The sequence below is a fragment of the Myotis daubentonii genome, chromosome 4 (genome assembly GCF_963259705.1).
Source record: "Myotis daubentonii chromosome 4, mMyoDau2.1, whole genome shotgun sequence".
Taxonomy (NCBI): Eukaryota; Metazoa; Chordata; class Mammalia; order Chiroptera; family Vespertilionidae; genus Myotis; species Myotis daubentonii.
In genome coordinates this window covers 13,643,490-13,657,422 of record NC_081843.1, presented here as the reverse complement: position 1 = coordinate 13,657,422, position 13,933 = coordinate 13,643,490, and the positions used below count along the sequence as shown (strand labels likewise).

Genomic DNA, 13,933 nt, shown 5'->3' with positions numbered 1-13,933 from the left:
GGAGTTTTAGGTTTGACATGAGTGGAAAGTACAGAGAGCCCCCCCCCCATATGCCCTGTGCCCCCACATGCCCACGTCCCCACCACAGAGGGACACTGGGTACAGTCTTAAACCTGTGTCAACGCGTGATCACACAGAGCCCATTGTTTATGCCAGGGCTAAAGCGAACCATTTTAAAGTGTGCGTCTCAGTGGTTTGTGGTATATTCAGATGTGCAACCACCACCTTTCTCTGGTTCCACCCTCTGTCTGGCTTCCCCACAGCAGCCCCATAGCCATCATAAGTCACTCCCTCCTCTCCCTTCCCCCAGCCCGGCAACCACTCGTCTACCTTCTGTCTGTGGAGTTGCCTGTTCTCCACATTCCCTATAAGTGCAATCACACATACGTGGTCTTTGGTGTGTAGCCTCTTGCACTGAGCACCATGTGTTTGAGGTTCACCCACACTGTAGCTTGTGTCTGTGCTTCATGCCTTTTCATGGCCGAATACTATGCCTCCGTACGGATGGAGCACTGTGTTTCTTCCTTCCTCTGTGGACGGACACTTGGGTGTGTATCCTTTTGGCTGTATGACTAGGGCTGCTACTAGCACATGTGCTGTGAGCATGCGTGTATTCGTTTACACGTGGACTCCTGTTTTTCAGACACCAACTTCGTGCTGGGCAGCTACAAGACCGAGCAGTGCCCGAAGCCGCCACGCCTCTGCCGCCAGGGCTATGCGTGTCCCCACTACCATAACAGCAGGGACAGGCGGCGGAACCCCAGAAGGTTCCAGTATCGGTGAGCCCGTGCCCACAGGCCCCTGGGCCTTTGCCTCCTCCCTCCTCCAGGCCCTGAGCCTCCTGTCCCGCTTTTCCTTTGAGCAAAGAGCCCCTCTGCTTACCTGCTGCCACCTCCCTTGCCTGGGGATCCGCTGTCTCTGTGGAGAGTTGGGTTCCTGTCATTGTTCTTCCTCTGAGTCATTTCACAGTCAGGGAGCAGAGAGCCTAACTTAGTAGGCTCCAAGTATTAGTGACCAAATACTAGCTGGAGAAGGTAAAGTGAGTTTACTGCATATGGAAGGGTTAGAAAATAAAGATTGAAAAAACCAAGAAAACAAAAAGTCTTACTTGCCACTGGTGGTATTTTTTCTATGAAACCGAACAAGTTACAATAATGCTGCCAAGTACACGACAAAGGGAGGATTTCGGTTAGACTTTTCATAGTGTAGGGAAAAGTCTCACATCCAATTTTTTAAAATTTCTTTATTGATTTCAGAGAGGAAGGGAGAGGGAGAAAGAGAAAAAAAAAACCTCAATGACGAGAGAGAATCATTGATCGGCTGCCTCCTGCACGCCCCCTACTGGGGATCGAGCCTGCAACCCAGGCATGTGCCCTTGGCCGGAATCCGACCTGGACTCTTCAGTCCACAGGCTGACGCTCTATCCACTGAGCCAAGCGGCCAGGGCCTCACATCCAATTCTGAAACAACCTCGAGAAAAGATGGGCTCGCTGCCTCCTGGCTTCGGGAGGTCCGGCCGCTTCTCCGAGATGCTGCTCACGCCAGCGTGGGGAGCCCCGACTTAGACACCCTTTAGTTTCTGTGGAAAATAACCCCGGGGCTCCTGAGTACTGTCTGGGTCCAGATGGCACTCACCCCGCGCTTGCCTGTCCTCAGAGGGAAAGAGGCGGCCCTTGCAGGGGCCGTGTGCCTGTGGGTGCCCCGTCCTGAGAGGCGAGCCCGGCGGCAGGCGGGTAGACCAGCACCCCGGGCACGCAGAAAGCTGGTCTCCTCTAGACCCTCCTGTGACTCCCCCTGTCGCCCAGGTCCACTCCGTGCCCCAGCGTGAAGCACGGCGATGAGTGGGGTGAGCCCTCGAGGTGTGACAGTGGGGACAGCTGTCAGTACTGCCATTCACGCACGGAGCAGCAGTTCCACCCTGAGGTACGAGCGCGGAGGCGGGGCTCCAGCTGGCCGGTCAGCGGAACCATAGCCTGGAGAGGGTGGGTCTGGTGGCTCCTTGCTATGTTTGGGGGGGTCTCTCTAGAGACTCACAGGGCTCAGCAAAGCCATTAGGTCCGCATTTAGGGCTCGTTACACTGTAAGGGTACAGAGTGAAGTCAGCAAAGGGCAGCGTCCCCGGGGGACAGGGCCTGGGGAGGCCAGGCGTGAGCTTCCAGCTGTCCTCTCCCAGGGAATGACGGACGGCACTCACTCCTCCCAGTGCCTTTGTCACCTGAGCCTTGGTGTCTCGGGTTTTTGTTGGGGGTCGACTGTGGAGACGTAGCTGACCGGGTCGAGTTGATGCCGTGGGGTCCAGGGCCCCGCCGTAGGTCACATTGTCATTATCCAGGGTGGCCAAGGCCAGGCAAATAGACACTTACCGGGCAAGACATTCGAGGGGCACCGAGGTCCCCTCCCAGGAGTTGGTCAAGGTCAGTCCTTCCTTTGGATCGTGCAGGGTGTGACAGCCAGAGCCTGCTCAGCTAGCCAGAGCTCACATGGATTTGTGTTCAAAATGACTAAGCCAACAAGCCCCCTTCAGAGCCCGAGTTTGCAGGAGAGCACGGGGCCCAAGGAGGGTGGGGGCCAGGGCTGGGCTGCGGGAGGGGTCAAGGGTGAGAGGGTGGATGTCCACCCACCGGGATGGTAATGTGTGTGCTGATCTGTGAACTGAGCGGTGGGCTCATGTGCTGAACTCCAGGGGCCTAGAGGGGAGGCAGGGCCAGTGGGTGGCGGAGGAGGGCGGCCGGGGCCTGCACAGCCTGGTCAGGAGTGAGTTGTCCTCCTCGGGCAAATGGCCGCCTCGGGCGCTGGGCGGAAGGCGCTGAGCTGGTGCTGAGCAGCGGGCACCGGGCTTGTGTGAACTTGGATAAAAGTCCAGCCTTCACCTCCGGGCCGTCTCTCTCAAACCTAGACCTGCATTGCAGGCCCCACCACAGCCGGTCTCAGGTTTTTATTTTCTCCTCTTCTAGTCACATGATCATTTCTTCATTGGAGTTTGGAAACTCTGGTGCTTGTTCACACCAGAAGTGTTTGAATAAAAAGCCTCCCCTCCCCTCTGGCTCTCCCCCTGAGGTCACGACTGCCCCATTCATTTCTGTGGCTCAGACTCTGGCTCTTACCTATTTCCCAGACTCATGCTCTTCTTTTTTTTGTTTTGTTTTGTTTTGTTAATCCTCACCCAAGGACGTTTTTCAGTTGATTTAAATAGAGAGAAGGGAGGGAGGGAGAGAGAGAGAAACATTGATGTGAGAAAGACACATTGATTAGTTGTCTCCCACCCTTGCCCAGGGCCATGGACTGAAGCTGCAATCCAGGTACATGCCCCTGACCGGGAATCAAACCTGCGACCCTTTGGTCCACCGACCGATGCGCCAACCACAGAGCTACACTGGCCAGGGCTCATGCTCTTTTTTTCTTTTTTTAAATATATTGATTTTTTTTACAGAGAGGAAGGGATAGGGATAGAGAGAAACATCGATGAGAGAGAAACATCAATCAGCTGCCTCCTGCACCCCCCCCCCCCCCCACTGGGGATGTCCCCGCAACCAAGGTACATGCCCTTGACCGGAATCAAACCTGGGACCCTTCAGTCCACAGGCGATGCTCTATCCACTGAGCCAAACCGGTCGGGGCTCATTCTCTTCTTTTTATATGGCTCATGTAGGTGCAGAATTGGGACTGAAAACCCATGGATACCAGTGAATTTTTACTTAACTGTGTTTACTCTTAATGTTGTGACTTAATCGAGAAGAAAATGAGTGAACCAGTGGCGCCCTTGGGGCATTTGCACCCGGTCTTATTTCAGGCCTGCCTGTGGAGTTGCAGCCACAGCGATCTACGTGTGATGTCCTGTGTCACATACCATGTTAGCTCTGGGGTGTCCATCTGTTTTTACACACACGCCTTGGTGCATACATTACATTTGTTGACACTTAAGCAAGACAAAACTCAGAATAGTTAGCATGACCTTCCCTCGGGTCACTGAGCACCAGCAAGCCTAGTGCTGTGTGCACTAGAGGCTGCCCTGGGCGTGAAAGCAGGCGCCAGAGTGAGGGAGCGCGTGACTGTGCCACATGAGGCGCCCTGGGCTGCAGGAAGGGGTGGGGGCCTCATCCAAAGGGTGGTGATTGCATTTTGTTTCCTGAAAGCGCTGTGCTTTAAAATGCACATACAATGTCATGTAGCTTCCTGATACTTTCAGTGAACCTGAGACCCTTTGAAATTGTTTTTGTTGGTGTGGTTGCCTAGCAGACAGTTGAGTCAAGGGAACTGAGCAGGTGGGGAAGGAAGGAGGGTGGTGAGGTGTCGGTGTGGGGTCTGGGCAGGAGTGCAGAGATCCTGCCGTGGCAACGCCCACAAGGCGCATCTGCAGCCCTGAGGCTGGTCTGCTCCTCCTGGGTCCCATGTGCTGTGGGGCCAGACCCCGGTGTTGTTGACAGCACGAGAGTATCTTCGACCCAAGTGGGGTGGATTGGGTCTGGTCATGGAGTGGACACGTGTTCATTTAACAGGCATTTCTTGAAATGCACCTGCTGTGTACCAGGCGCTGAAGCAGGTGCATCTTTCAGAAAACGCCACGTGGAGAAGCTGAGTGTGTGGCTTTAAGGACAGGTGCTCCAGGCCCTCGTTCCCCGGACTGGCTGGCCCTGTGCTTAGGAGGGGGTTTGGGACTGCAGGCCTTCAGAGAGGGGGCCACGCCCACACCCCTCTCTTCCAAAGACTCCCGTTGCAATTGGGAGCTTAGTTCTCTATGTTGTGGTCCGTCCTCTCTGGGCTGCCCACGGAAACCCATTTCCAATCGAGTCTCCACTTTATTTTATGTTTGTTCCTAGATCTACAAATCCACAAAGTGCAACGACATGCGCCAAACCGGCTACTGCCCTCGGGGTCCTTTCTGTGCCTTCGCACATGTGGAAAGTAAGTACAGACGCCCAGTGGGCTCTGGCTTAGCGGCTGCCGTAAGCCCATCAGGGGAGACAGCGCACAGGCTCATAGACTCTGTTCATCCTGAGCAGGCTCTCAGGATGGGGGAGCAGGTGGGAGCGCCCCACATGCCTTTAGGGTTCCTGGGGTGGGAGCTGTTGCAGGCTGGGCCTTGTGGGGCCCAGGGGGGCCCTGCCTCCAGGTGTTCCGGGCTCCTGAGTACAGTGGCTGGGCGCTGGCACAGTTTGTGTGGGTCGGGGCTAGTTTTGATGCCAGATGGGCCCATAGAATGTTCCCAAAGGCAGAAACGAGCCTCTGTGACGGGGGTGCACGCAGACCGGCCCCCCCCCCACCTTGGTGTTCCTCGGCTTCCTCCTGAACGCCTGCGAGTTGGGATCCAGGTGTGTGGAGAGTGGCCAGCTCCAGGTTACTTTCTGCTTGATCTTTGGGTGGGGAGGGTGGCTATTCTTGCTGAACGTTCACATTGTTTCTGATGCTCAAATCACTCGCGTCTCACACTTTAGACTGGAGGGTCCTGTCGCCCTGACAGCTCCCGGGTGTTTCAGACGCCCTCTCCGAGGCCAGTGCAGGCTCTTTCCCTAATTGTAGGGGATCCTTTAGCCAACGACCCTGCGAAGCCAGCGGCCGCTCACAGCCTGCTCTCCCTTTCCCCAGAGAACCTGGGAATGGCCACCGACTGGGGCTGCCGAGACCTCACGCCCACCAGCAGCTCCACGGCCAGCAGCGGCCCACCTGGAAACGTGAGTGGGTGGCGCCCCGAGGGGGCTGCCTGGTGGGCGGCTGACTCTGTCCTTTGGTTTTAAATCAAATTGTAAGGGGCAGATGGTTGTGCTTCCTGAGTAACGCGGTTGAAGACAATCTGCTTTTGGGTTGGCAGCTCCTAGAAGACGCTAGAGCAGTGGTTCTCAACCTTCTGGCCCTTTAAATACAGTTCCTCATGTTGTGACCCAACCATGAAATTATTTTCGTTGCTACTTCATAGCTGTAATGAATCGTAATGTAAATATCTGATAGGCAGGATGGTCTTAGGCGACCCCTGTGAAAGGGTCGTTCGACCGCCAAAGGGGTCGCGACCCACAGATTGAGAACCGCTGCGCTAGAGGATTGCTGTTTGCCAGGCGCGCGCATATTGCCCGCATGTGCATGCACGGTATTGGGCTGACCGTAAAGGAAGGGCCCACAGCCAGCAGGGTCCGCTCAGGGCTGTCTGCCCCCTGGGAGGGGAGGTGCCGGCTGAGGGCGGGTGTGGGCAGGTCCCTGACCCTGAGCACCCCTGGGTCTCAGTCAGGGTGGTCCTAGAGGTTTGCAGGGGCAGTGAGAGATGGGGGGTCACTTCTGGGAGCTGATGGCCCTGCTGGGTTAGGACCTCCATGTCGCTGAGGACAGAGTACGATGGTGGGGACAGGGTTCAGACCTGGTGTCCCGCCCTCACTGCCAAGGTCGTGGCCGCCTATGTGTGCCCTCACGTGGGGTGTTTTGAGGGGGCAGAGAGGACCCTCTTCCTCAGGCGAGCTCGGTGACGTGGGTGCATGAGCGTTTCCATTTGTCCTGTTGGAGTCACCAAGAAAGTGGCATCTGGCTGCGGACGAGACTGAATTCCTTCAGTTTGGCAGCGAGCTGGGCTGCTCTTGCAGGCGAGCCCATCCTCCTCCCTGGGTCAGGCCCGCATGTAGGGTCCCCCTGGGTCAGGCCTCGCACTGAGGGTCCCCCTGGGTCGGGCCCGCATGTAGGGTCCCCCTGGGTCAGGCCTCTCACTGAGGGTCCCCCTGGGTCAGGCCCGCACTTAGGGTCCCCCTGGGTCAGGCCCTGCACTGAGGGTCCGGGTTCTGGGAGCCCCTCCAGCACTTAGGAAGGGTAGGAAGGGCTGCACCTGGATTTGCCACCTCTCAGGTCTTCGGTTACATTGGGAGAGACTCATACATGCAAATTTAATCATTTCAAAGTGAACAGTGGCATCTTTTTTTATATGTATACTAGGGGCCCGGTGCACGAAATTCGTGCACTGGGTGTGTGTGTCGGGGGGGAGTGTCCCTCAGCCCAGCCTGCCCCCTCTCACATACTGGGAGCCCTCAGGCGTTGACCCCCATCACCCTCCAATCGCAGGATCGGCCCCTTGCCCAGGCCTGACGCCTCTGACAGAGGTGTCAGGCTTGGACAGGGGACCCCCATCTCCCCCTGATCACTGGCTCTGGCCCCCGCCCAGGCCTGAGGCCTCGGCCAGAGGCGTAGACCCCCATCACCCTCCAATCGCAGGGTCGGCCCCTTGCCCAGGCCTGACGCCTTCGCCAGAGGTGTCAGGCTTGGACAGGGCACCCCCATCTCCCCCTGATCACTGGCTCTGGCCCCCGCCCAGGCCTGAGGCCTCTGGCCCAGGAATCATGCCTGGGCAGGGGACCCCCATCTCCCTCTGATCGCTTGCTCCACCCCCCGCCCAAGCCTGATGCCTCTGACCCAGGCTTCAGGCCTGGGCAAGGGGACCATCATATCCCCCCAATCCCCGGCTCCGCCCCCCACCCAGGCCTGATGCCTCGGCCAGAGGAGTTGACCCTCATCACCCTCCGATCACCAATCACCGGATCGGCCCCTTAACCAGGCCTGAGGCCTCCGGCAGAGGTGTCAGGCCTGGGCAGGGGACCCCCAGGTCCCCGTGGTTGCAGGCTCCGCCCCTGCCCAGGCCTAATGCCTCTGGCTGAGGCGTCCAGCTCGGGCAGCGGGGACCCACAGCTGCAGCGGCCCCGCGATCGTGGGCTCTGCTTTAGGCCCAGTTAAGGGACCCCTAGCTCCCGGGACTGCCAGCTTCGACGGTGCCCAGCTGCCATCGCTGGCTCCACCCCTACTTCCTGCTATCACTGGCCAGGGCGGCAAAGGCGCCTGATTCTCCGATCATGGCTGGGGGGCAGGGCAAAGGCGGCCCCAGGGCCGCCTTTGTCCTGCCCCCCAGCTCTTAGCTCCCCCCTGGGTTTCCGATCACAGTCAGTGGCAGGGGGCTTCTTCCTGCTTTCCCTTTCGCCTCCCTGCATTGTGCCTACATATGCAAATTAACCTCCATCTTGTTGGCAGTTAACTGCCAATCTTAGTTGGCAGTTAATTTGCATATAGCCCTGATTAGCCAATGAAAAGGGTATCGTCGTACGCCAATTACCATTTTTCTCTTTTATTAGATAGGATTTTTATTGATTTCAGAGAGGGATCAATAGAAACATCAGTGATGAGAGAGAATCATTGATCGGCTGGGGATCGAACCCCCAACCCCGGCATGTGCCCTGACCAGGAATCCAGTCGTGACCTCCTGGTGCATAGGTCGACGCTCAACCACTGGGCCACACCAGCTGGACAACAGTGGCATCTTGTGCATTCACAGGATGCAGCCACCACCTCTCTAGCTGGACTCAGCCCTGGTTGTCTTTCCATGACAACTGGTTGTCTTTCCATGAGACAATTCACATGGACCCGAGGGCTGGGAGTGAAAAATGAGGAAGAAGCTAAAATCCTCTAAGAAGTGTTCTTTAAAATGATTTGAGCCCAGCCGGTATGGTTAAGTGGTTGAGTGTTGGCCCTTGCACCAAGAGGTCACTGGTTCAATTCCCAGTCAGGGCACATGCTGGGTTGCAGGCTCGATACCCGGTCTCCTCACCCTAGCCGGTTTGGCTCGGTGGACAGAGTGTCGGCCTATGGACTGAAGGGTACCAGGTTCGATTCCAATCAAGGGCATGTACCTTGGTTGCAGGTTCCCCGGCCAGGCGTGCAGGAGGCAACCAATCAACGTGTCTCTCTGATATCAATGTTTCTCTCTGCCTCTCCCCTCCCTTCCATTCTCTCTAAAAATCAATGGAAAAATATCCTCCAGTGAGGATTAACAAAAAAAGAACAAAAGAAAGAGGTGGTGTTCTGGAAGGGGAGGGGAGAGGCCGCCTGCCCAGGGGTGGGGAGGAAATTGCCCTAAGTCATTCTTGGCCTCAGGTGTCAGTCTTTCCAAAACTCCCCAGCTCTTGAAGGGGACCCCGTAGTGAAAGGCTTGTCTGGGGTTTGTCCCCGTTGTGGGTTCAGGGTGCATGGAGCTGCATGCTACCTTCACACAGCCTAGCCTGGAGGTCAGAGGTCAAAGTCCAGGTGTAAGAAATGGAATCCAGGAGGACCGATACAGAGCTAGCAGATCTGAATGCTTTTTCTATGTTAGGAGACTTTAGTATTTGTCAAAGCTTGGGTCTCTGTGTATTTTTATTTTTAATCAACTATGTTTTCTTTTTTCTGTTGTAGGCAAAGTGGAGGGACTCACCTGCTGACGGCAGCCAGAAAGCCAGTGAGCACGACAGTAAGCAGGTACCATTCTCCTGTGGCGGGATTTCCATCGTCCTGTGGTCGCGGGACAGCAGGCCTGGGTTATGGCTTCCTAACTTGGTCATGCTCACTCCTGGCACAAAGTGGCCTGGTTAATGTTCACGTGTAATTTAACTACGTATTTACTTAGTTAATTTATTGATGGGAGAGATTGTGTGAGACAGAAAGAGCAAGAGAGCAGGAGAGAGAGAGAGAGAGAGAGAGAGAGAGAGAGAGAGAGAGACATTAATTTGTTGTTCCACTTATTTATGCATTCACACATCTTTTGTTTGTGCCCTGACTGGGGATCAAACCTGCAACCTGGTATCGGGATGATGCTCTAACCAGCTGAGCTACCCAGCCAGGGCGTTTAACTGTGTTTTTCATTATCTTCTTAAAGTCGTCTGTTCCATGTGTCCTTTGTTTTAATGTTTAAAAAATTGCATCGTGTAGGCAGACCTTGGAGAAACTGTGGTTTGGCTCCCAGACCACTGCAATAAAGGGAGTATGTCAGTTAGGTGAATTGTAATCTTTTTCCTGCTGGAGGGTTTTGCCTTCAGTTTGTTTGTTTTTTTTTTTTAAAAAAAGGCAACATCTGCGAAGCGCAATAAAACAAGGTCTGCCCGTGCCTTGGAAATAATAAGACCCAAACCTTTGAAAGTTTCCCCCACGGGGAAGTAAGATGAGCACCAGTAGCTGCTCTGATCAGTGTCCTGGGGCCGCTGTAGCCAAGCGCTGCGGATGGAGCTGAAACAGAAGTGGGTCCTCTGCAGTGTGGAGGCTGGAAGCCTGGGGTCAGGAACACTGCCTTCTCCCTGTCTCCTCGCAGCATCTCCCCTGTGCCTGTTGTCTGTCTCCAAGTCTCCCCTTTTTATAAAGACACCAGTCACAGTGATGAGGACCCACCCGAATTTAACTCGATTCCCAGGGCGCTAAAGATCCCGTGTCCAGGTAATGTCACACTCGGGGTTCTGGGGTCAGGACTTGAACATAGGAGGGTCTGGGGACACAGGTCAGCCCAGACAGCGTCCAGGATCATGGACTTGGTCTCTCTAGGTCAGCGGTCGCCAACCTTTGGGACCTCACGGACCACCGGTTGGCGACCGCTGCTCCAGGCCACAGCTTATTGTCCCATCCTGAGATGATGGCTGGATGTTCTTCGGGGTGTTGCTCACTGTTTCCCCTCCTCGGTGAGGCTGAGGGGAGCTTCCAGCGGAGCCCCCTGTCCCGAGGCTTCAGCAAAGTTGGGACCTTGCTCTCTGTTCTGCCCAGCCCAGCTTTCAGGCTTGTTCAAACCGAGTCTGTCTGGAGAAACCTTTTTTTTTTCTTTTTTTCAAAACCGGTGCCCTAGGGACTCAGAACACTTGTTTTCATCCGTCCCTGTAACCAGCAGAGCTGAAAACATCCGGAAGGCCTGGCGAGGGGGCAGGCAGCCGGGGCTCCCCTCCGGCAGGACTTCACCGGCCGACCCTGTCTGGGGATCTTTAAGGTCCTACCTGACAGCCCCTCTCCTCCCCTCTCCCTGGTCTTCTGGGCGCCCCCCGCCGCACCCCCCCAGGGCAGGTTTCTCTCCAAATGGCTGTCTGAGCAGCTTCTGTAGTCACGTGTTCTCTTCAGAGCTCCCGAAGCAGGCGTGTGAACGCGGCAGAAGGACAGTTGAAAGGAAAAATGCAACTCAGTTATTTTGTGATGGTTTTTCCTTAAAAGATGAAATTTGACAGGATGTTCATTAAGAACCTGAAACATGACATGTGAGGGATAAGGCGGCCAGTGGGCACATTGCCTGTCTCAGGGCTGCGGGAGGAAGTCGCACGGCGAGGGACCCCATGCCAGTCAGGGCCCAGCAGCCCCCGGAAAGGGTGGGCGGTCCCAGTGTGTGAGCCGCCCTGGGGGTCGCGCTGCCACCAGCTGCTGTGCCTCACATGGTGGCACCTGCCCCACTCGGCGCTGGGAGTAAACTGGCCACGTTCATCTGCAAGCCAGCTCTTGCCTGTGCTCAGAGACCCCATCCACTCCGTCCGAAAGCCTGGCTCCAGGGGCAGCGAGCGCCAGGGTGGCAGGATTAAAGGGCCAGCTGCAAGGGTCCCTAGGCTAGGTTAGTGTTGCCAGCCCTTCCCCCCCCGCCGCCCCCCCCCCCCCAAGACCTACTCCCACCCCTCACTCCCTGCCCCCAGATTCCTGCTCAGGTAGAAAGGCTGGAGGGTACGCTGAGGCGGCACAGTGCTCTCTCGGACAGGCGGCTGCCCTGGGGACCCCTTCCCTGCACGTGGGCGCCGGTCAATACGTCCCTGGGACCCCCCCCATCTCCTCTGTGTCAGCTGCAGGTCCGTGGGTCCCCACTGTCCCTGTGTTACCAGCCCTGGCTGTGGCTCTTGTTTCTGGGGCCTCGGCCATTTGGTGGGAGTGCAAGCCGCGGGGTTGGACAGTCATCATCCTGAGCACCTCGGGGCACTTGTTTCTTTGCTAACATGCACACTTTTCTAAAAAATGCATCTTTATTGTGGAAAGTATTGCAGATGTCACCCCCTTTCCCCCCTATTGATCCCCTCCACCTGCACCCGTCCCCTCCCAGGCCTTTCCCGCACTATTGTCCGTCCGTGGGTTTTGCATACATACCTATAAGTTCATTGGTTAATTCTTCCCGACCCCCGTTCTCTCTGAACTACGTCAGCCTATTGTAACATGCACACTTTCAAGGTTATCACTTTGGTGAGACCCCAAGTCACTCCAGGGTCCACTTGGCCAAGTGTCTCATGTTGGTGGAAGTGGCTCTCCTCCAGCCTGCCACTCAAAACAGGCAGACGGAAAAGCTTCGTGACACTGGGGTTGGTGATGGTTTCTTGGATATGACACCAAAAGCACAGGCAACAAAAGAGAAAATAGACATCACACATCATCAAGATTAAAAACTTGTGTGTCCCCTGGCCAGTGTGGCTCAGTTGGTTGTGTCATCTCGTGCACCAAAAGGTCATCCGTTTAATTCCCAGCCAGAGCACATACCCGGATTGCTTGGTCCCCAATAGGGGCATGTAGGAGGTAGCCAATCAATTTTTCTCTCTCACATGGATGTTTCTCCTTTGCTCTCCCTTCCTCTCTCTCTAAAATCAGTACAAACATGCTGGAAAACAAAAAAACTTTCGTGTCAAAGAACACTGTCAACAGAGGAAAAGGCAGCCCACGGGAATGAGAGAAAAAATTTGCAAATCATGTGTCTGATAAGGGGTTAACATCCACAATTTAACAAGAACTCCTACAACTCAACAGCAACAAAACAATCCAACTGAACAATGGGTTGAGGACTTGAATAGACATTTCTCCAAAGCAGATACACAAAATGCTCATAAGCACATTAAAAGATGCTCAACACCACTGGTCATTGGGGAAATACAATTCACATCTGTTACCAAACTCAAGGGGTTCGCCACTTGGGGTACTCTATTCAAAAGCAAGAGGTGAGCCCTGGCCAGTGTGACTCGGTCGGTTGGGCATCCTCCCATGCACCAAAGGGTTGACCAGGTTGTGGGCTCGATCCCCATGAGGGATGTGCAGGAGGCAGCTGATTGATGTTTTGCTCTTACATCAATGTTTCTCTCCCTCTCTCTTCCTTTCTCTCTAAAAATCAATTAAAAATCTTAAAAAAGTAAAATAAAAAGAGGACCTGGACGGTGTGGCTCAGTAGGTTGGGTATTGGCCTGGGCACCAAAGAGTTGCTGGTTTGATTCCTGGTCAAGGCATATGTCTGGGGTTGCTGGCTGATCCCTGGTAGAGGGCATATAGGAGGCAGCTAATCAGTGTTGTGCTCTTACATTGATGGTTCTCTCTCTCCCCCCCTCCCTTCCTCTAAAAGTCAATAAAAATAAAAAGACAGAGGTGAGCCCTGCAGGGTGGTTCAGTTGGTTGGAGTGTCATCCCATACACCAAAAGGTTGCGGGTTCAGTCTCTGGTTGGGGCACGTATGGGAGGCAACAGATTGGTGCTTGTCATATCAATGTTTCTCTCTTCCTCCTTTTTCTCTAAAAACCAATACCCTCGGGAGAGAATTAAACAAAAAACAAGAAGTGGTTGTCACGAGGTAGTTTTATTTACTTGCAGCAAGTAAAGGAGAGAAAGGATTCACATCCAAAGCTAAGCCTCCTCGAAGGGAGGCTTGGCCATTGCTTACCTACATTATTTGGTCAATGACATGTTGATTGCTTCTTTGCAGTTGGCTACTGTCATGCCTTGAGTTCCCCCTTCAACTTATCCTATTCACTGCTGCATCTGCAAAATACTGTGCTATATTTTAACATTTCGCAAGAAATAACATTTAGAACTGTCCATTGAGATCCTTGTCCTATCTAACACATTGACAATAAGATATGACTTCCATACTCATTAAGATGGCTGCTGTAAGAAACAAACAAAAACAGACAATAAGAGGTGTTGGTGAAAATGTGGAGAAATTGCAACTTTTATGCATTAGAAAACAGTATGGTAGTACCTTGAAAAATTAAAAATAGAACTACCATACGATGGAGCGATTTCACCTCTGGATATACTGTATACCCAAAAGAATTGAAAGTAGTGTCTCAAAGAGATGTTTGTTCACCCATGTTCATAGCAGCATGATTCAGAATTGCCAAAAGATGGAAGCAACCGAAGTGCCCATCAGCAGATGAATGGATAAGCAAACTGTGGTGTATACATA

General features: G+C 54.4%; 1 protein-coding gene across 6 annotated transcripts in view; it reads left to right on the top strand.

Moving 5' to 3' along the window:
* UNKL (unk like zinc finger) overlaps positions 1–13,933 on the top strand; it is a 52,520-nt gene that overhangs the window by 17,764 nt on the left and 20,823 nt on the right. For 5 of the 6 annotated variants that reach the window (XM_059692601.1, XM_059692600.1, XM_059692599.1 and 2 more), the window contains 5 exons: positions 644–779; positions 1,806–1,923; positions 4,818–4,902; positions 5,584–5,669; positions 9,187–9,249. In XM_059692601.1, the coding sequence (XP_059548584.1) occupies positions 644–779; positions 1,806–1,923; positions 4,818–4,902; positions 5,584–5,669; positions 9,187–9,249 (488 nt within the window). Of the gene's footprint in view, positions 1–643; positions 780–1,805; positions 1,924–4,817; positions 4,903–5,583; positions 5,670–9,186; positions 9,250–13,933 lie in introns of those variants that run through there. The other variant, XM_059692604.1, reaches the window with a different exon arrangement.